This window comes from Hirundo rustica, chromosome 27 (genome assembly GCF_015227805.2).
Source record: "Hirundo rustica isolate bHirRus1 chromosome 27, bHirRus1.pri.v3, whole genome shotgun sequence".
Classification (NCBI taxonomy): domain Eukaryota; kingdom Metazoa; phylum Chordata; class Aves; order Passeriformes; family Hirundinidae; genus Hirundo; species Hirundo rustica.
This window is the reverse complement of record NC_053476.1, coordinates 3989779-4011553: the sequence shown is the minus strand read 5'-3', so window position 1 is coordinate 4011553 and position 21775 is coordinate 3989779. Positions and strand designations below refer to the sequence as shown.

Here is a 21775-nt window from a genome sequence, read left to right as displayed (position 1 = left end):
GCCTTCCTGCTGCCGGGAACGCTGCGCAGCGTGACTCTGACGGGGAGGTTTTGTCATGGGAACGGCCTGAAGCCTCCTCCAAACCCTCTCCGCTGCCTTCCAAACAGATCGATCCGGCCCCGCTGAGCCCTGCCCTGCCCCGAGCACCCGCGGGAAGGAGCCGGATCAGCGCCGGGAGCTGGGGATGCTCTCGGAAAGAGGCTGGCAGTAGCTCCCGGCCGCCGTGCGAGCCGGAGCCGGCGGGGCAAGGGCGCGGCGGGGCGGGCTCGGCAGCGGCCTCGGGGTCCGGCACGCCGCCAGCTCCGGGGGCTGAGTTTCGGTGGTTTGACTCAGCCAGGGAGGGAGCCCGGCTCGCCACGCTCGCCCGGCTCATGGCCCCGGGGCCGGGCAGGGCTCTGGGGGTGCCGCAGGGCGAGGAGGGGCCGGGAGGGGCTCAGCCCGTGCCCGCGGGGGCTCTCGGTGGCCCCACGGTCCGGCCGTGGCCCCGTTGAGGCGGTGGAATGCGGCTTTTCCTGCGCCGGGCGCCTGGAGCGGTGCCGCCGGCTGGCTGGGAACGTCCGCCCGTGGCGCTGGGATGGGGACCGGGACCCTCCCGTCACCCTGCGGGGACCTTGGGGACACCGGCGACGTGTCCCCGCTGGCTGGAGGCCTGTGCTGGCAGCCGGGCGTGGGAAAAATCTGGCGCCGGTGGAGTGAGAATTCCCGAATTCCCCGTTCCAGGTGCCCGGGTGGTGAATCCCACCCCGAGCCCCAGCCTGGCACCCCGGCCTGGGCAGCGCTGCTCTGCTGGGGGATCCCCCAGGGGGATTTTGGGCTAAAAGGGCAGGGGTTTGGCACAATTCCCACCCCGCGGGACGGCTCAGGGATGGGCAGGGATGTGGATTCACCCACGGTGGGATGGATCCCTCCCCTGGAAGCCCAGGACGGGCTCGGTGGCCCGGGGCGAAGGGTGAGATGTCACCCCGGGGCTGGCGGGGCCCCTTCCTGCTCCCCTGCCCCAAAGCCGGCCCCAAAGCGGCAGCTGGGGGCGGGGGGCTGCGGCGGGTCCCGCTGCCGGGGCCGGATCCGGTGTCACCGGGTAATTTTAGCCGGGGGCGGCGGAGGGCAGAGGGACGCGCCGGTCCCTCCGGGGGCTTCACGGGGCTGCCACCCTCCGACCCCCGCTCCCCTCCTGGTCCCCTCCTGGTCCTCTCCTCAAAGCCCCGCCACCAAATCAACGCTTTTCTCTTTGTTTTTTTTGTTTGTTTGTTTTTGGCAGGAGGAGGAGAATGGGAACCGAGCAGGTGAGGACATCGCGGACCCTGGGGACAGCGGCGCAGGGTGGCACAGGGGAGGAAGGGGCGTGACGGGGGTCTCGCGGGTCCCAGCAGGTGCTGCTGTTGTCACCGCAGCCCCAGTGAGGCCACGCCGCGCTTTGGTGTCCCCAAACCCCCGGGGAGCTTTGCGGGGATGTCACACCCCGAGGGGGCTCGGCCAGCGCGGGGGGTGTTTGGGGACAGGGCCGCGTCCCCGCTGTCCCCTCCCGGTGGCTTCAGGGTGACGTGAGCGAATGCGAAGGTGTCAGGACGGATCGGCGCCGGCGCGGTGACGCGGCTGCGGCCGGCGGTGCCAAGCCTGGCACCGGCGGGGCTGAGGGGGGATCCAGACCCCGCTCCGGGTGGGATTTGGGATCCCCGGTGGGCACCGCGCCCCCCTGGCAGCACCCGGCGGCTCCGGGCTGGGGGTGGCAGGGATCCGGGGGTGGCAGGGAGGTGACCTCCCCGCCGCGGCAGGGTGCTGGCCGTGGTGGCAGCTCGGTGACGCGCTGTCCCCGCGGAGCAGGAACCCCCCGGAGCCGCCTGGAGCCCATGGACACGATCTTCGTGAAGAACGTGCGGGAGGACGGGCCGGCGCACCGGGCGGGGCTGCGCACGGGTGAGCGCGGCGGCGGAGCCGGGGGTGGGATCCCGGGAGCGCTCCTCCTCCTCCCCCGGGGGACTTCTCGCTTATCCCGCTCGCTTTTTTCCGGGCGTTCCTGCTCTTTTCTCCCTCTTCCCTCTGGTTCCGCTCTCTCCGGTGCTCACAGCAGCCTCGGGGGTCTCCCGGGTTCTGCTGGGTTTGGGGTCCCCTCCTTGCTCCCTTTTGAGGGATCTGCTCCAACCCCGCCCTGAGCGGCCGTGGGGACAGCCAGGTGCCACCAGCCCCTCGTGGTGACCCTGTCCCCTCGCCGGGCTCTGCAGGTGACCGCCTGGTCAAGGTGAACGGGGAGAGCATCATCGGGAAGACGTACTCGCAGGTGATCGCGCTGATCCAGAACAGGTGAGCGCTCGCTCCTTCCTTCCCGGACGGGGCGGTGACGGGATGGGGACGCGTCACGGCGGGTTCCGTGTCCCTCTGCGTGTCACCGGCGTGACCGGGGCCCTGAGGCGTCACCAGCGCGTGCTGTCACCGTCGCGCGGGGACAGGGACGCTCGTCCCCTGGGGGGGGACGGGTGGGGACCGATCCCGCCCAGCCTGACCCCTCTGTGCCCTGTGCCGCAGCGACGATGTGCTGGAGCTCTCCATCATGCCCAAGGACGAGGACATCCTCCAGCTGGTGAGTTTGCTGGGCAGGAGCCTTGGGGACACCTGGGGACACTTGGGGACTCTTGGGGACAGGGCTCCACCAGCATCCCTGGAGAAGCAATGGGTGCAGAACTGGGGGTCCTGGGGCAGGAACAGGGGGGATGTGGCCCCTGTGATTTTGGGGGGGAGAATCCTCGGGCACAACTGGGATCATCCCAGGTTTTAGGGTCTGGTTTAGCCAGGACATCCCCCCCCAAAAGTGGCTCTGCCACGGGTGTGCCAGGATCTGGGGGTGACAGTGGCCCTGGCAGGGTGGCCTGAGCCCAGGGGTGTGCGGGGGGCTCCTCCTGGTGCCCCTCCCACCCCAGCTTGGATATCCGGTGGATTTTGGGGTGCCCCACTGCTTACCCCCAGCCCGGGGGGACCACTTCCCCTTTTGGGGTTCCCATCCGCGGCTGCTCCGGGCTCTGGGAATCCCCTGGCGTGGAGTCAGGGGCGTTGTGAAAAGTGACCCGGGACAGGCGAGCCAAACTGAGCTGAGCCGAGCTGAGCCAAGCCGAGCCGAGCCGAGCAGAGCCGAGCTGAGCAGAGCCGAGCCGAGCCGAGCTGAGCCGAGCTGTTTTAGGAAGGAGGGGAGGGGACAGCAGAAAGGCAGCGGCTGCTGCTCGGAGCCGGGGGGGACCCCGTGGGAAAGCGGGACGAATGTCGGGGGGCTGCATCCAGCCGAGCCCAGCCCAGCCCAGCCCGCGGGAGGTCTGCTCAGGTTTTGGGGGATGCGGAGAGCATCCCTGCCGTGGCGACGTCCCCCCTCCCTGACCCGCTGCCCCCCTCCCTCCCCAGGCCTATTCCCAGGACGCCTACCTGAAGGGCAACGAGCCGTACTCCGGGGGGGCTCAGAGCATCCCCGAGCCCCCTCCCATCTGCTACCCACGGAAAACCTACCCCTTCCAAGCCCGGGCTGCCGAGCCCTCCCCGAGCCAGCCGCCGGACCCCCGCGCCCCCCGCCCGGCCGCCGCCGGTCCCTCGTCCCCTCTGTGCTCCCGCGGCGACACCGGCGGCAGCCCCGCACACCGCCCCGAGGAGCCGCAGCCCGGGGGGCTCCCCCCGCACCCCACCGCGCCCCACGGGCCCCCCGGCTCCTTCTCCCGCCCCGCCAACGTCTCGTCCTCGGCGCCCGACCGCTACGGGATGTCCCCGGCCGCCTCCGCCTGCTACGGCGTCCCCAAGCACCTCCCGGAGCACCGGACTCACTGCGGCTTCAAGGAAAGCTTCGGGGGGCTCTCGGGAAGCGGGCGGCCCCCCCGGGACGTGTCGGGGTCCCAGCGTGTGCCCGGTCGGCAGGAGTGCCAGCAGGCGCTGTCGCGTTGGTTCTGCAGCCGGGAGCCGCGGCGCAGCGCCTCGGAGGAGCGGCGGCACGCCATGCCCCGCTACCGCAGCGTGTCCCACGATCGCCTCGGGGGCTCCGGGCCCTCGGCCGGCCGGGCTTGGCCCCACAGCGCCTCGCACGACACCCTGCTGCAGGCCAGCCGCGAGGGCTGGGCCCCCCGAGCCCGCTCCGACCATTACCTGGCCAGGTACGGCCGCTCCATGGAGGCGCTGGAGCCCGGCGCGCTGCTCTCGCCTCGCCTCGACCGCTCGGCGTGGCCGCCCGAGAAGCTCTGCGGGGCCGCAGCGGCCGTCACCTCCTCCGGGCAGCCCGTCCAGCCCGGCTCCTTCGCCGCTTCCTCCTCGTCGTCCTCCTCCTCCTCCTCCTCGCGGGAGCCGGCGCCGGTGCACAAACACCCTTCGCAGCCCAACCTGCGGAGCGCGGACGATTCGGGCTACATCGGCTACCGCAGCTACAGCCCGTCCTTCCAGCGCCGCACCGGGCTGCTGCACGCCCTGTCCTGCCGCGACCCGACCTTCGGGGGGCTGCCCACCTTCAGCATGGCGCAGCGGGCGGCGGTCCCGCTCAGCGACGCCGTGCCCAGCCCCGTCGCCCCCTCCGCCGCCAGCCCGGCGGGGCCCCGGGAGCCGCGGCCCGAGGAGCGCCGGGAGGAGGTGGTGCTGCGCCAGAAGCCGCCCACGGGCCGCAAGGTGCCCGCGCCGCTGAGGCAGATGAATTTCGTGTTCGCCGAAGGGGCGAAGGAGACGGACGTTTGCGACCCGGCCGCGGGTAGAGGGGACAGGACGGGCGGCGAGAGGCCGGGACGGAGAGTGGCTCCTCTGGCGGCCCCCGAGGATTCGCTGGCGTCCATCCCCTTCATCGGTGAGGCAGGCTCGGGAGGGTGGCGGGGAACGCCCGGGAAGGGGTTTAGCGTTTAGGGGGTCCCGTGCCGGGGTGGGCACGTTTGGGGTCAGAAGTTTGGAGTGTCCGTCCGGGGTCTGAGCGGAGATGGGAAAGGGCTGGACCGACAGCGCCCGCGATAGCTGGAACCTCACAGTGCCCTGTACCCCACAGTGTCCTGTGCCCCACAGTGCCCTGTACCCCACCGTGTTCTGCACCCCTCTGAACCCCACAGTGCCCCACACCTCAGTGTCCTCTGTCCCTCTGAACTCCACACTGCCCTGCACCCCTCTGCACCCCACAGCATCCCACGCTTCACAGCGTCCTGCACCCCTCTTCACCCCACAGAGTCCCACACCCCACAGGAGGGGATGGAGCAGGGTCGGGGCTCTCAGGGAGAAGGGAGGGGATGGAGCAGGGTCGGGGCTCTCAGGGAGAAGGGAGGGGATGGAGCAGGGTCGGGGCTCTCAGGGAGAAGGGAGGGCATGGATTAGGGACAGGAGTCTCAGGGTCGCCGTGGGTCAGGGTCCTGGCACTCCACCCTCTCCCGGGGGTGTGGCAGCACGTCCCCAGCCCAGCGCTGACACCAAACCCACCACGCCCAGAAGCGCCGGGGGGGTCCCAGCGGGGCCTTCCCCTGCCCCGAACCCCCCCTCCAACACCGCCCACGCCCCTCACAGACGAACCCACCAGCCCCAGCATCGACCTGAAGGCCAAGCACGTCCCGGCCTCCTCGGTGGTGTCCAGCGCCATGAACTCTGCGCCCGCCGTGGCCACCAGCCCCGCCTCGCCCACCTTCGCCTTTGCCCTGTCCCGGCACTACTCCCAGGACTGCAGTGAGTGCTGGGGAGGGGGAGCGGCCCTGGGGAGTCTGGGAGGGGAGCAGCCCCCCGCGCCCCAGAGCTGAGCAGCGCGGGCTTTGCCCCCTCCCCACCGCAGGCAGCCTCAAGGCCGGCCGCCGCTCCTCCTACCTGCTGGCCATCACCACCGAGCGCTCCAAGTCCTGCGACGACGGTCTGAACGCGTTTCGGGACGAGGGGAAGGTCCTCAGGTAGGGCCGGACGCCCCCCCGCCGCCCCTCTCGCCGTGCCGCCGCCCCGCTGGCGGGTGTCACCCCCTCCCGCTGACGGGGGCTGCTGTCCCCGCAGGAGGATGCCCAGCCGGGTCCCCAGCCTCCGCATGCTGAGGAGCTTCTTCACCGACGGGGTGAGTGCTGCCCTGAAACCACCCGGGGAGGGGTTTTCCTGCTGGAGGAGGGGGTGTGCCGACGGCCTCACCCCACCCAAACCCTCCCTCGGGCCCCTCGCAGTCTCTGGACAGCCTGGGCACGTCCGAAGACGCCCGCTCCAAAAGACGCTCGACCTCCGACCTCTCGGACGTGCCGTTCAGCGCCGTGAGGAAGGAGGGCTGGCTCCACTGCAAGCAGATCCTCACCAAAAAGGGGAAGGTAGGCGGGGTTCGCCCCCCAGCCCGGAGCCCGGCGGGGCCGGGAGCCGCTCCCTGAGGCCGGCGCTCCCTCCCTTGTCCCCGCAGAAGGTCGGTGGAGGCATCCGGCAGTGGAAGCGCGTCTTCGCCGTGCTGCGCGCCCACTCGCTGTACCTGGGCAAGGACAGGCGGGAGGCGGCCACCTGCGCCCCGGCCCCAGGTGAGGAGGAGCCGCCGATCAGCATCCAAGCGTGCCTGGTGGACATCTCCTACAGCGAGACCAAGAGGAAGCACGTCTTCCGCCTGACGACCGCTGACTTCTGTGAATATCTCTTTCAGGCAGAGGATCGGGAAGACATGCTGGCCTGGATCAAAGTCATCAGGGAGAACAGCAAGGCTGAGGGCGAGGTGAGAGCCACACGGGGCTCCCGGCTGCCTCTGGCTCTCCCGGCACTAACCGCCTCGGCTCTCTCCGGCTCTTTGCCTTGTGCTGCTTCCCCAGGCCACGGCCAGGCCCGTGCCGTGCTCCCAGGGGGGCGAGGGGGCTGGCGGCGTCCAAGAAGAGCCTGGCCCCGCGGCCTGGGCCGGGCAGGGCGCGCGGGACGCTCGGCGGAGGGGCCGTGGCTCTCCAGGCGGGGCCGGAGCCGCTGTGTCGGCGTTTGGTTGGGCTCTGCGGCTCTGCCGAGGTCTGGTTCGGCTCTGCCGTGGTGTGGCGTGGCTTTGGCGAGCCACGGTGTGGCTGTGCCACGGCGTGCCGTGTCCCTGTCGCGGTGTGACGTGGCTGTGCCGTGGTTGGACGTGTCCTTGCTGTGGTTTGACGTGGTTGTGCCGAGGTGGGACTTGCCCCTGCTGTGGTTTGACGTGGCTCTGCCGTGGTTTGATGTGGCTCTGCCATGGTTTAATGTGGCTCTGCCGTGGTTTGATGTGGCTCTGTTCATGGAGAGAGGTCTGGGCATGGTGCCCTTGTGGTGCTGCTGAGGCTGAGCCCTCCCTGGGCAGTGTGGCTTGGATGTGAGAGGGGCAGAGCTCGGTCTGAGATGGGCAGAGCCCAGTCTGAGATGGACAGAGCTCGGTGTGAGATGGACAGAGCCCAGTCTGAGATGGGCAGAGCTTGGTGTGAAACGGGCAGAGCCCAGTCTGAGACGGACAGAACTCGGTCTGAGACGGGCAGAGCCCAGTCTGAGATGGACAGAGCTCAGTCTGAGACGGGCAGAGCTCGGTGTGAGATGGACAGAGCTCAGTCTGAGATGGGCAGAGCCCAGTCTGAGATGGACAAAGCTCGGTGTGAGACGGACAGAGCTCAGTCTGAGATGGGCAGAGCTCAGTCTGAGATGGTCAGAGCCGCCCCCGGGGCCGCTCTGGGCTCCAGCTGTGGATCTGTGGGATGGCCGCGGTGCCACGGTGGCTCGGTTTGGTGGCAGTGGTGGCATCGGCCTTGTGGCAGGCTCCGGCCCTGGAGGGCGCGTTGAGCTCGGGGCAGGCGCTGGTTGTCCGTGGCACAGCCCCGTGCCAGAGGGCGCAGGGGGCTCGGCGGGGTCGGTGCTGCCGGATCGGAACCGGCTGGTTCTGCCGGGTCGGAATCAGATGGTTCTGCCAGATTGGAGCCGGATGGTGCTGCCGTGGTCAGAACATTTCTAAAGAGCGAAAACAATTATATGAGCACTTAAGATCTTTGCTGATATCTAATGGTTATGAAATCTCATCGCCATTAGATGTCCTGGCCATGGTTTGACGTGTCTGTGCCATGGGACTTGTCCGAGCTGTGGTGCAGCGTGGCTCTGCCATGGTTTGACGTGTCCTTGCCATGGTTTGACGTGTCCCTGCTGTGGTTTGACATGTCCTTGCCATGGTTTGACGTGTCCCTGCTGTGGTTTGACATGTCCTTGCCATGGTTTGATGTGGCCCTGCCATGCTGTGATGTGACTGTGCCATGGTTTGACGTGTCCCTGCCATGGTTCGACGTGGCTCTGCCGTGGTGTGGCCTGTCCCTGCCATGGTTTGACGTGGCTCTGCCATGGTTTTACATGTCCCTGCCATGGTTTGACGTGTCCCTGCCGTGGTTTGTCATGGCTCTGCCATGGTTTGACGTGTCCCTGCCATGGTTTGTCATGGCTCTGCCATGGTTTGACGTGTCCCTGCCATGGTTTGTCATGGCTCTGCTGTGGTTTTACATGTCCCTGCCATGGTTTTACATGTCCCTGCCATGGTTTGACGTGTCCCTGCCGTGGTTTGTCATGGCTCTGCCATGGTTTGACGTGTCCCTGCCATGGTTTGTCATGGCTCTGCCATGGTTTGACATATCCCTGCCATGGTTTGCCATGGCTCTGCCGTGGTGTGGCCTGTCCCTGCCGTGGTTTGTCATGGCTCTGCCATGGTTTGACATGTCCCTGCCATGGTTTGACATGTCCCTGCCGTGGTTTGTCGTGGCTCTGCCATGGTGTGGCCTGTCCCTGCCGTCCCCCAGATGTCTCCGCCGGCTCAGACCCGGGCAGTGCTCCAAGGCCGGATCGCGTGGCTCCGTCCGGGCCAACGCCGGCGCTGTGGGAGCATCCTGCGGGACGTCTCCGTGCCCGCGGGTGCGCGTGCCGTGGAAGGACCCGACCCCGCGGCCCGGAGCCACGGCCAGCGGCGGGGCCCTGAGCGCGGCCCCGGGGCAGCGGGGACCTGGTGCTGCCCTTGCCCGGCCCCGCGCTGCGCCCGGCAGAGCGTGGACTTGCCCGGGGGCGTCCGGCGGACGCGCTGCTCAAGCTCTCCCTTCCCCTCTTCTCTCTGCCTCCCCAGGACCCCGGTTTTGCCAGCCAAGCCCTTATCAGCAAGAAGTTAAACGACTACCGGAAAGTGAGGTACGGACCGGGGGTGGCGGGCACCGAGACCCCCGGGGGCGTTGCTCACCCTGGTGCTGACGGTGACGGAGCCAAGCCGGCGCCTCCCTGGACGGGGGCGGCGATGGAAGAGCCCGGCCTGGGGTCGGGCGCAGTGGCACCTGGCGCTTTTAAAAACCTGGCGCTTTTAAAAACCTGGCGCTTTTAAAAACCTGGCGCTTTTAAACGAGGGCTGGAGCAGCCCGGTGCTCGCCGGGGGTCTCCGTAGGACGGCCGGGAAGCCTGGGAGCGGTGCCGGCGGCGTTTACCGGGAGGTTTTGTGCCTTTGGGGGCCGGCGGGCGCCGTGCCCCACCTGAGCCCTCCCCGCTCTCCCTGCAGCGCTGCGGGCACCAAGCCCGACTCGTCGCCCAAGGGCCCTCGAGGGCTGGGGATCCGAGCCGAGTTCCTGAAGCAGACGGGAACCAGCGCGCCCCGATCCCCCAGGCAGGACGCGGCCGTCACAAAAGGTACCTGGGACACCCCAGGACGGCAAACCAGGGGGGGCTTCGTGTCCCCTAGGGATTATCCCTGTAGGGCTGCTCCTCCCATTTATCCCAAATGATCCCGTGGTTTTTTTGTGGGTTTTTTTTTTCCCCTCCCTTACCCCAGATGAAAGCAGCTCCCAAAAAACCCCGTGGGGCATCAACATCATGAAGAAGAACAAGAAATCCGCCCCGCGCGCCTTCGGCGTGAGGCTGGAGGATTGTCAGCCTGCCCCGGACAACAAGGTAGGGCCGTGCCACCGCCGCCAGCCCCGGGGGACTCTGCGCAGCGCTGGCACACCCTGAGCCCCGTCCCTGTCCCCGCAGAACGTGCCCCTGATCGTGGAGGCGTGCTGCAGGGTGGTGGAGGACCGGGGGCTGGAGTACATGGGCATCTACCGCGTGCCCGGCAACAACGCGGTGGTGTCCAGCCTGCAGGAGCAGCTCAACAAGGGAGCCACCGAGATCAACCTGCAGGACGAGGTGAGGGCAGGGCGGGCGGCTGTCCCCACGGCCGGCCCCATCCCGCTCCCCGGCCCTGTCATGCCTCTGGAATGCTCTCCGGGTCCGTGTCATCATCGCTGTCCCCGTCGTCATCGCAGTCCTTGTTATCATCCCTGCTCCTGTCATCATTCCTGTCCCCGTCGTCATCCCTGTCCTTGTTATCATCCCTGTCCCCATCATCCCTGTCTCTGGCATCGTCCTTACCCCCGTCATTTTCCTTCTTCCTGTCATCATCCTTGTCCCCATTATCCTGGTCCCATCACTGTCATCCCTGTCCTTGTCATCATCCCTGTTCCTGTCATCATCCCTGTCCCCCCCCCATCCCTGTCCCATCATCCCTGTCCCCGCCATCCCTGTCCCATTGTCCCTGTCCCGATGTGCCTGTCCCCCCATTGTCCCTGTCCCCATTGTCCCTGTCCCCCCATAATCCCTGTCCCTTTGTCCCTGTCCCATCATCCCTGTCCCCATTGTCCCTGTCCCCCCATCCCTGTCCCATTGTCCCTGTCCCCTTGTCCCTGTCCCCCCATCATCCCTGTCCCATCATCCCTGTCCCGTTATCCCTGTCCCATCATCCCTGTCCCGTTGTCCCTGTCCCCATTGTCCCTGTCCCATCATCCCTGTCCTGTTGTCCCTGTCCCATTGTCCCTGTCCCCTCATCATCCCCGTCCCGTTGTCCCTGTCCCGTTGTCCCTGTCCTGTTATCCCTGTCCCCTCAGTCCCGTTTCCATCCCTGTCACCTCCCCTGGAGTGGCGGGGCTGCCTAGCGGTCGCTGCCAGCCGCCGTAGGTGGCACCGCAGGTGACATCCTGGGGACACTTCTGTCCCCTCGCGTCTCGCCGCCGCGGTGGCTCAGGACTTTCCCTGCCTGGGAAATCAGGATATAAATCAGGAAATCCCCACGGCCGGGGCTGTCCCTGGTTTGGGGACTTCACCCCTGGCTGTCCCCCTGAGCAGCCTCTTGTGTCCCCTGCAGCGGTGGCAGGACCTGAACGTCATCAGCAGCCTCTTGAAATCCTTCTTCCGAAAGCTGCCCGAGCCGCTCTTCACCGACGGTGAGTCCCTGTCCCCCGGGGCCACCGGAGCCCCAGAGCCCGTCCCCGTGCTGGGGACAGGTCCCCGGACACGGGTGGGGACAATCCAGACCCTTTGTCACCAAGGCCACCTCTCCTTGTCCCTGCTTGCCCAGCCCCGGGGCCCTTCCCCGGTTTCTCCAGCGGGTCCATCCGGGGGTCCCTGACTCTGGGAGGGGGTGGCCTGTGCCCTGTCCCCTGTCCCCTGTCCCCTGTCCCCTGTCCCCTGTCCCCTCCACCCCGCTGTGACACCCTCACGTCCCTCTTGCAGATAAATACAACGACTTCATCGAAGCCAACCGGATCGAAGACGCCAGCGAGAGGATGAGGACGCTGCGGAAGCTGGTGGGGACACGGGGCAGGGGCCGGGGTGGGGGACACCGCCCTGGAGCCCCCCTCCTTGGGTGGGGACGCTGAGCGGCGGGGTCACCCAGCGCCTCCCCGCAGATCCGGGACCTGCCGGGCCACTACTACGAGACCCTCAAATTCCTGGTGGGTCACCTGAAGACCATCGCTGACCACTCGGAGAAGAACAAGGTACCGACCCCTCCCCTCACCCTGGGGGTCTCCTGCCCCGCCTGAAGCCCCCCGGGCTGGGCTGGAGCTCTGAGCCGGCTCTGGTGGCAGATGGAGCCCCGGAACCTGGCGCTGGTGTTCGGCCCCACGCTGGTGCGGACGTCGGAGGACAACATGACCGACATGGTGACGCACATGCCCGACCGCTACAAGATCGTGGAGACGCTCATCCAGCACGTGAGTGGCTCCCCTGGGCCGGGAGTTTTGTGGGTTTGTTGTCTTTTCTTCTCTTAGAGCCGGGGTTAAATGCTCGGGAGATGCTGTTCATGTTCGGACTCTGATGTTTATTAATTTTTATCTATGTTACGGTCTCACGAGTTGTGAGTTCTAGCTAGCAAAGTGGAAAATGGCTGTGTCTGTCTCTGTACAAGGCCTTTTAAGCACAAACTGTCCAATTGTGAGATGACACCTTAATTACTTTCACTTTTAACCCAATAACCAAACACCCCTGGCCTGTAATGTGGATTTTTCTACCCAATTACAAAAAACCACCCAGACCCATGAAGAGGAAGGTGAAAAATGAAGAACTGGCCTACAACCTAAATCCTCCATCTCCCTTTATATATATATTCCTATATTCTAAACCCTCAAACTCTGTGTTTTGCACCCTGTGACATCACACACTTCCATCCAAACCGCACACCCACGATCCCAGAGCCGTCACTCCGTTTTGGGATCCCGTTCCACGGCCTCAGGTCAGCGCAGCGTTCCCTTGGGGGGGTCAGTGCCTGTGAGCACAGGAACCCCAAACCCCTCGGCGCCCTGGGTTCCAGCAGGAGCTGAAAAAGCAGAGGAGTTTCACGTTCTTGCAATCAGCTCACGCAGACAGAGGTTTGAAACAGAGCCGGATTTCCGGCTTTGAGATGTTTGGAGCATGGAAAGTTTCTGAGCTGTGAAAAAAACATCCCAAAAACAGAACGAGCAACTGCTGTGTGCCCTAAGGTGTAGGTGCGGGGTTTAGTGATTGGATCAATTGGACACTTCTGATTTTTATTGGCTAAAAACCTTTTTTAAAATGCCTTGTAACAAAGAGAGCTTTGGCTTCTGCCGTCGTGGCGCGAGTTTGGCCAGCTTCTGTGTCTCTGCCTTCACTGAGGCTGATAACGCAGTAAAAAACTGGTGGAACGCCTCTCGGTCACCCCATCTAATTACTAATTATTAGTAATTAGATCCGACACGCTGGGGAGGGCGGGGTCTGCGCCCCGAGGATGGGGACGGAGCTCCTGACCCCTGTCTCCTCTCTCCCCACAGTCAGACTGGTTCTTCAGTGACAAGGAGGACAAGGGCGAGAAGGTGAGTCCTGCCCCGCCTCGGGGGGCTCTCGCTGTGGGTCAGGGGGCTGCAGACCCTCAGCTGGGAGCTGGGGGGCTCTTGGCAGCCCCCTGACCCCCTTTTTTCCCCACCCCGCAGACCCCCGTGGATGAGAAGGAGGCTCAGTCCGTGCCCAACATCGAGTACCTGCTGCCCAACATCGGCAGGACCGCGGCGCCCGGCGACGCCGCAGGTGAGGGGCGGCGGCCGTGACATCGTCCCCTCCTCTCCTGGCACCCCGGGGTGCCCCTCCGGACCCTCTGTCCCCTCCGGACCCTCTGTCCCCTCCGGACCCTCTGTCCCCTCCGGACTCTCCGTCCCCTCCCTGCTCTCCGTCCTCGCCCCTGCCCACACCTCTGGGCAGCCAGCCCCGCTTGCCACGGCCACGAGCGCGCTGCAGCGGGACATCCCGGCTCCCACCTCTCCCAAAAAAATGGGAACGACCCCTGGGGATGCCCCGGCCGCCCTGTCCCTGTCCCCCTTGTCCCCGGTGGCCGCTCCGTGTCCCCCGGCGGCGCCCACCCCCGCGGGACCCCCGCTGCCGGAGCCGGAGACCGGGAGGGAGCCTCTGACGTCGGACTGATTTCTTACGTTCTTTCCTTGAACTTCTCTGTGCTGTCCTCTTCCTCCTCCTCCTCCTCTTCCTCCTCCAGCGGACCTCCTCGAGAGCTAGAGCGGGTACAGTCTGATCCCGGGCGCATTTGCTCACGCACTAACCCATGGGGGGACCTCGAGAGAGCGGGAGCAGGGGGGGCACAGCGGGAGGGGACGGGAGGGGAGGGGAGGGGACGCTGTCCTGCCTGGCGCTGTCCCCAGGGTCCCCAACACCGGCAGGGGAGCCCCGAATCCTTTCCGCTCTGCTCTCCTGCCTCTGCCTGTGGCGGCACCTCGCTGCAGGGATGGGGTGTGTGCGTGTGGGGGGAACGTCCCGGAACCCTCAGGTTTGGGGGCGTCAGGTTCCCAAAGCCCCCGGGGAGGGTCGGCACCCCCCTTTTTCTGCCTCCCCCTCTCTCGTTGTCGGCAGCTGCTAACCCCCGTCCCGGGGCACGCGGGGCGGGAGTGGGGTCTGTGTCCTGTCCTTGTCCTTCGCACGGTGGCAGCGGGGCCAGCCTGTGCCCTCAGTGTCCCCTCAGTGTCCCCTCTGTGTCCCCTCTTTACCCCGTAACCCCCCAGCCTGCCCCAGCCCCTCCCGCGCTCCCAGCCTGGGTCTGGCACGGAGCCGCCTCCCCACGCGCGCCCGTGGCCGTGGGAGGGTTGGGGTCCCGCCGCGGGGGTCCTGGCCGCGTGTCCCCCTCGTCGCCCCGCGTGAGGCGAGCCGCGGTGACCGCCGTGGCGAGCCCCTCCTGGCGCGTCCTGCCGAGGGCCAGCCGCTGTGAGCGCCCCGGCACGTCCCCGTCCTGCTTTGGGGGGATCGGAGCAGCGTCCCCGGCTCGACCCCAGACCCCTCCCCAGCGCATTGCCACCCCCGGGACCCCTCTCACCTCCCCCTTCTCTCTCTCTCTCTCTCTCTCCCCTCTCCTCTCCAGGCTCGACCCGCAGCGGCTCCGCCAAACCCAAGGTGAGAGGGGTCCGGGATGGGGGCCGGCGGGGAGGGGACACCCGGCGCGTCCCCGCCGTCGCTGACCCCGCTGTCCCCTCGCCGGCAGGGCACGTGGCCGTCGCGCAAAGCGCCGCCGCGCCGGGAGCTCCTCGCCATCCCCTTCGCCTCGGCCGCCGCCCGCAAGAGGAAGAAGAGGAGAGAGGCCGAAGGCGTTGGGAGCAGCACCGACGACGACGCGGAGCGCAGGGACGGCCCGGGCCGGCGGCGGGAGCAGGAGGGACCCGCGGCGACGCCGGGAGAAGCCCCCCGCCACGCCGGCGCCCCGCCGGCGGCTCCCGGGACGGGACCGGAACGTTCCGCCGGCTCCGAGCCGGCTCCGGACGCCCGCTCCATCGTGTCCGGCTACTCCACACTGTCCACCATGGACCGCAGCCTGTGCTCCGAGGCGCGGTCGGCGGCCGGGAGCCGCGGGGACGAGGCGGACGACGAGCGCAGCGAGCTCAGCCACGTGGAGACGGACACGGAGAGCCGCGAGGGCGCCGGGCCGCGCCGGGCCGCGGCGGGGACGGGCCGCGACCACGAGCCGGCCCCGGGCCGCCCTTCCTTCAGCTCGCACCGCCTGATCCAGTGCGACACGCTGGCCCGCAGGAGGCCGGCGCGGCCGCGGCCCGACGGAGACGCGGCGGAGGCCGGAGGCGACGAGCGGGGCCGGGCGGCGGCGGGGCTCCGGCAGCACCCGCGGGGCTCCGCCGATGACGCGGGGGTCCGCCTGCGCCGGGCCCACTCCCCCGAGACCCGCCGCAGGAAGAGCGGCTGGCGCCGGCACACCGTGGTGGTGGCGCCCGGAGGCCTCAAGGACCTCAACTTCAACGAGTGGAAGGAACCGCGGGGCCTCGAGGGCGCGTCGGGGCCCTGTCGCGACAAGGACTCGGGGCTCAGCAGCCTGGAGTCCACCAAAGCCCGGCCGGCGGCCGCCGCTGCTGGCGCCGCTGGCACGGCCACCGAGAGCCCCCCGGGCAGCCCCGGAGCCCCCCTGCGCTTCCCGCAGTGTCTGTGACGCCCCCGGCCCGTGTTTAATTTAAGGATTGTCCCTTGTCGCCGTATTTAATCGTGCTCCGGACCGGCCGCTGTTGTTGTTTCACAGGTGCCGGGGGTCCCCGCGCCGTCGGGAGGGGACGAGAGCCGCCTCGTCCCCCAGGCGGTGCCGGGAGGGGCTCGCGGGGGTCGTCCCCGCTGGTGGCCTCGCTGTCCCCGAGCCGCGGCCCAGAGAAGTGCGGGCGCTTCCCGGGGCGCTGCGGCCGCTCCAGCCGGGGACCTGCCCCGGCCTGGGGACCCTGGGGACCCTCGGGTGTCACAGACCCCTGCCCTGGGGACCCTCGGGTGTCACAGACCCCTGCCCTGGGGACCCTGGGGACTCTCGGGTGTCACAGACCCCTGCCCTGGGGACCCTGGGGACCCTCGGGTGTCACAGACCCCTGCCCTGGGGACCCTGGGGACCTCGGTGTCACAGACCCTTGCTCTGAGCGACCTTGGGGACATCAGCATCAGAGACCCCGGCCCTGGGGGACCCTGGGGACATCAGGGTCACAGACTCCTACACTGGGGAGCCTGGGGACCTTGGGGACCTCGATGAGAGACCCCTGCCCTGAGGGACCCTGGGGACCTCAGTGTCACAGACCCCTGTGTTGGGGGACCCTGGTGACCATGGGGGCCTCGGTGTCACAGACCCCTGCCCTGGGGGACCTTGGGGACATCGGGGTCAGAGACCCCTGCCCTGGGGGACCCTGAGGACCTTGGGGGCCTCAATGAGAGAGACCCCTGCCTTGGGGACCCTGGTGTCAGATACTCCCTGGAGGGCCTTGGGAACCTCGGTGTCACAAACCCCTGTGCTGGGGGACCTTGGGGACATCAGGGTCACAGCCCCCTGCCCTGGTGACCTTGGGGACATCAGGGTCACAGACCCCTGCCCTGGGGAGCTTGGGGACATCAGGGTCACAGCCCCCTGCCCTGGTGACCCCTGGCACTCTCCACACCCCGAGGCCCTTGGGGATCCCGTATCAGAGACCCCCCCCTCGGTGCGCTGGGGACCCTTGGGGACCTCAGCGCTGTCACCCTGACCCGGGGGGGGCTCCGCTGAGCCGGGGGGAGCCTTGGGGAGCGGGGATGTCCCCAAGGGAGGGGACAGTGCCACCCTCCGCCACCGCCCTGTGACACTCGTCCCCTCGCTGTCCCCTTCCTGCCCGCCCCCAGGCCAGAAGCACTTTAGGAGGGGGCGCGGGGACAGAGGTGCCACCAGCGGGTGGCCTCACGTCGCATCCCTCTCTCCGTGCCCCTCTCATCCCTTACGCAAAGATTCGCTCTAAAGTCGTTTTGGGGGTTTTTCTTTTCCTTTTTCGATTTTTTTGGGTTTTTTTTTTGGGGGGGGTGTGTTTATTTTGTTCGGTTTTTTTTGTGGATTTTTTTTTTCTTCTCCCCCTCCCTCCTGTAAATATCGTCTCTGCCCCCCCTGTAACATATCCCAAAGGATTTATAAGGATTTTTTTTTTAAAAAGAAGTTTTTGCTCAGCGGAAAAGCCAAACCCCCCCGAGCAGGGGACGTGCCGGGCCTGCGGTGAATTTTTAAAACCCTCCTGCATGTCCCCCGTCCCCAAACCCCGTCCCTCATTCCCGACCCCGTCGGGATCTGCAAAACTGCAAGGAAAAAAAAATAAAATAAATTAAAAAAACCCAAACCACCCGGAAAAAAAAAAAAACCAACCCCCAAAAAATCCCCTCTTGCTTTGATCCCCACCCACCTCCAGTCCTGGTCTATATATTGGAAATAAAATGGTTATTCAAGGTTTTGCTGGTGTTAATTCCAATTTTTTTTTTGGTTTTTTTGGGGTTTTGGTTTTGGTTTGGTGGGCAGAGACCCCGAATTCCTGCTGCTGGGAATTTTTATCTCTGGATTTAATCGTGGGAGGATAAATCTCATTTTTCTCCGAGCCTGTGAGGAGGAAATAAGAGAATTTGGGGATGCCCCGTCCCCGTCAAAATTCTCAGTTTGGAGCCGAGCCGGGGGGCGGAAAGTGAGGGGAAAAAAAGAAAGAAAGAGAGGAAAAAAAAAAAAAAAAAGAAGTAATTTTATTAAAGCCAGACACTCTGATAGAAAAGAAAAGTTATAAAGGGCGAAAGGAAAAGAATTATAATATTAATAATAATAATAACAATAATAATAAAAATCAAAAAGCAACCCTTTTGTCACGGGAATTACAACGGTCACACACAACGACCCACGGCATCCACGGCGACACTGGGGACACGGCGGGGGGGGAGGGGAGGTGGCACAGGGTGGGGGAGGGCGGCGCCTCCCCTCCCTCCCCTCCCCCGCTCTTCCCCCCGCCCGAGGCTTTTTTTCTTTTTTTTTTACATATTTTTTCCCTTTTTTTCCGTTTTTTTTTGGTTTTTTCCCCTCATTTTTCAACTCCTTTTTTTTATATTTTTTCCCCCTTTCCGTCCGTTTTATTTCCTTTTTTTTTTTTCTGTTCGTTTTTTAAAACAGTCCACGAGAAAATTCATGCTGAAGAGAGAGAGAGAGAGAGAGACGCGACGGCGTAGAAACCCCAAAACGGCCTCTAAAGAGAACCAGAAATTCGTAGTTTTTTTCCTCTTTTTTTTCCCCACATTTTCTTCTCAGTTTGTCCTCTTTTTTTTGTCCTTTTCAGAGTCGTAGCCTTTTTTTTTTTTGTTTTGTTTTGTTCTGTTCGGGTTTGGGTTTTTTTTTTTGGTTTCGAAACAACATCCAGACGAGCGAAGCGGGGAGCGCATGCAGCGGGCGCCTCCGACACATGCACGATGCAGGCAGCGCTTGGATATTTTAAAATTTTTTTTTTCCTTTTTTGGCGATTTTTACGCATTTTCCTCTTTTTTTTTTATTTGTCTTTTTTTTTTTTTTTTTAAAAATACATTCCCCCCCCCAACCCCGTCCCCTCCGCCCCGGTTCGGCCTGAACCGGAACCGAGCGCGGGTTTTTTTTGTTTTTTTAATTCTTAAATTAAATTAAATTCTTAATTAATTTTTAATTTAATTTTAATTTTTTAATTGTTTTTTGTTTCGTCGTTTTTTTTTTTCTCCTTGCTTCGGCGAAGGGATTTTTTTTTTTTTTTGCACGATGCCGTGAAGGGGACGGACGCGCACGCGGGGACATCACGCTCACGGGGACACCAGCGGGGAAAAGGGGGGACATTGGGGGGGGTTTGGGGACCTGCCACCCCCTCACCTGGGTGCTGTCACCCCCTCACCTGGCGCTGTCACCCCCCTGCTCCTCTGGGTGACACCGAGACGGAAGGAGGGAGGGACACGGGGACAAAGCGGGGCTGGGCAAAGGGATGGGACCCCCCCAAAAAATCTGTGACAGCTCGGGGACACCGGGCTGGGGACACGGGGGTGGCACTAAGGACGTGTCCTTTTGGGGGTGTCCCCTGTGGAGGGTGGCGATTGTCACCCCACCGTGTCATTTCTGCGAGTGTCACCACAAGGGTGGCAGTTGTCACCCCCCCCCCCCGTGTCATTTTTCAGGGTGGCACCAAGGAGGGTGGCACGTGTCACCCCCTCCATGTAATTTGGGGGGGTGTCATCACAAGGGTGGCAATTGTCACCCCCTCCTGTGTGTGTCCCCATGGAGGATGGCAATTGTCACCCCCCTGTGTCATTTCTGCAAGTGTCACCACAAGGGTGGCAATTGTCACCCCCCCGTGTCATTTTTCAGGGTGGCACCAAGGAGGGTGGCACGTGTCACCCACTCCATGTAATTTTTGGGGGGTGTCCCCTGTGGAGTGTGGCAATTGTCACCCCCCCTGTGTCATTTTTCAGGGTGTCACCACAAGGGTGGCACTTGTCATGCCCCCCACATTGGTGTCCCCAAGGGGGGTGGCAATTGTCACCCCTCCATGTGATGTCCCCATGGAGGATGGCAACTGTCACCCCCCCGACATCGGTGTCCCCATGGAGGGTGCCAATTGTCACCTCCCCACATCGGTGTCCCCATGGAGGGTGCCAACTGTCACCTCCCCACATCAGTGTCCCCATGGAGGGTGCCAATTGTCACCTCCCCACATCGGTGTCCCCATGGAGGGTGCCAATTGTCACCTCCCCACATCGGTGTCCCCATGGAGGGTGCCAATTGTCACCTCCCCACATCGGTGTCCCCATGGAGGGCGCCAATTGTCACCTCCCCACATCGGTGTCCCCATGGAGGGCGCCAATTGTCACCTCCCCACATCGGTGTCCCCAAGGGGGGTGGCACTGTCACCTCCACACCCGCCAGCAGCAGCGGGAGGGGCTGTCACCGCGCTCCCCCTCCTCGGGCGACACAGAGTGACACAAAGTGACACAAAGTGACACAAGGTGACACAGAGTGACACAAAGTGACACAGAGTGACACAGAGTGACACAGAGTGACACAGAGTGACACAAGGTGACACAGAGTGACACAGAGTGACACAAAGTGACACAAAGTGACACAAGGTGACACAGAGTGACACAAAGTGACACAGAGTGACACAGAGTGACACAAAGTGACACAGAGTGACACAAGGTGACACAAAGTGACACAGAGTGACACAAAGTGACACAGAGTGACACAGAGTGACACAAAGTGACACAGAGTGACACAAGGTGACACAAAGTGACACAGAGTGACACAAAGTGACACAGAGTGACACAAGGTGACACAAAGTGACACAGAGTGACACGAAGTGACACAAAGTGACACAAGGTGACACAAAGTGACACAGAGTGACACAGAGTGACACAAGGTGACACAAAGTGACACAGAGTGACACGAAGTGACACAGAGTGACACAGAGTGACACGAAGTGACACAAAGTGACACAGAGTGACACAGAGTGACACAGAGTGACACGAAGTGACACAGAGTGACACAAGGTGACACAGAGTGACACACGGTGACACCAGCCCGCGCTCAGGGGGTGCGGAGGTGACGGCGGCGCAGGGGAGGGGACAGCGCCAGGTGCCAGCCCCGGGAGCTGCGGCTTTGCTACAGTGAGTTCACTTTGGTACCGAGAAAAGGAACCGTCACCACCATCACTGTCACCACCATCACTGTCACCACCATCATCATCATCACTGTCACCATCACCACCATCATCATCATCACCATCATGGCGTTACAAACGAGACGAATTCCCAACTGCCGCCGCTGCTGCTGGGGCCCTGGGGACGGTCCCGGTGTCCCCAGGGCCACCCCCGGCCGGGGACAGCGCCGGGGACAGCGGAGGAGCGGCGGGGACTCGGCGCCAGGGCGACGAAGGCGCTCTGGAAACCACGAGGAGCTCGAAGCCTAAGCAGGGATTTCAAACCCACCCCCTTAAATAATGCCGGACGCGAGTTATTTATATTTTTTTTTCCTTTTTTTGGGTTTTTTTTTGGGTTTTTTCTTCCCCCCCCCTCTTTAAATATTTATATATAGATTTATATTACGTATATTATATATATATATATAATATGTAAATATATTTTTTAAAACAATATAAAATGTTAAGACACTTCACTTAAATGTAAAGAGTTGCTTTTTTTCGCAATCCAAAGAAATTGCATCATGATTTTTTTTTATTATTTTTTTTTTAATTTTTTTTTTTTTTTTTAATCTTTTTGTTTTGTTTTGTGGGTTTTTTTTGGTTGTTTTTTGGGATTTTTTTTTTTTTTTGTCCATTTTTTTTGTCCGCGTTTTCTCTTTGTTATTCAAAAAAAAGGCTCTCGTTTCTTCTGTACAAAAATGACCGAGATACGAAAAAAAAGAGAAATCGAACCCAAAAACGGAAGAGAAAAACCAGGGGAGGGGGGGAAAAGGAATTGGAAAAAAACGGATTTGAAGTTTAACAGAAAAGGAAAAGAATCAACCCAAGGACGAAGCAGAGAACGGAAGGAGTGATTGGATCTCGTGTTGCACACGCGCACACGCACACCTGGGCACACCTGGAGTGCACCTGGGCACAGCTGGGCACACCTGGGTACCTCTGAGCATACCTACAGCACACCTGTGGCACACCTGGGCACACCCAGAGTACACCTGTGGCACACCTGGGCACACCCAGAGTACACCTGTGGCACACCTGGGCACACTCAGAGTACACCTGGGCACAGCTGGGGCACACCTGGGCACACCCAGAGCACACCTGTGGCACACCTGTGCACA

The 21775-nt window shown here is 63.6% G+C and overlaps 1 protein-coding gene across 1 annotated transcript; it reads left to right on the top strand.

Annotated features, from left to right (window-relative positions):
• Nucleotides 1–1818: 1818 nt before the first annotated feature.
• ARHGAP23 (Rho GTPase activating protein 23) lies at nucleotides 1819–15759 on the top strand. The gene is made up of 24 exons (XM_040087411.1): nucleotides 1819–1914; nucleotides 2220–2298; nucleotides 2521–2575; nucleotides 3385–3702; nucleotides 3868–4187; nucleotides 4278–4792; nucleotides 5491–5646; nucleotides 5750–5861; nucleotides 5959–6016; nucleotides 6120–6257; nucleotides 6344–6643; nucleotides 9017–9078; nucleotides 9437–9564; nucleotides 9707–9825; nucleotides 9907–10062; nucleotides 11057–11135; nucleotides 11425–11498; nucleotides 11601–11690; nucleotides 11781–11906; nucleotides 12981–13022; nucleotides 13140–13226; nucleotides 14242–14251; nucleotides 14567–14598; nucleotides 14687–15759. Exons 1-24 carry the CDS (start codon nucleotides 1848–1850, stop codon nucleotides 15635–15637), a joined length of 4074 nt encoding a protein of 1357 aa, XP_039943345.1. The 5' UTR covers nucleotides 1819–1847; the 3' UTR covers nucleotides 15638–15759.
• The last annotated feature ends 6016 nt before the right edge of the window (nucleotides 15760–21775 follow it).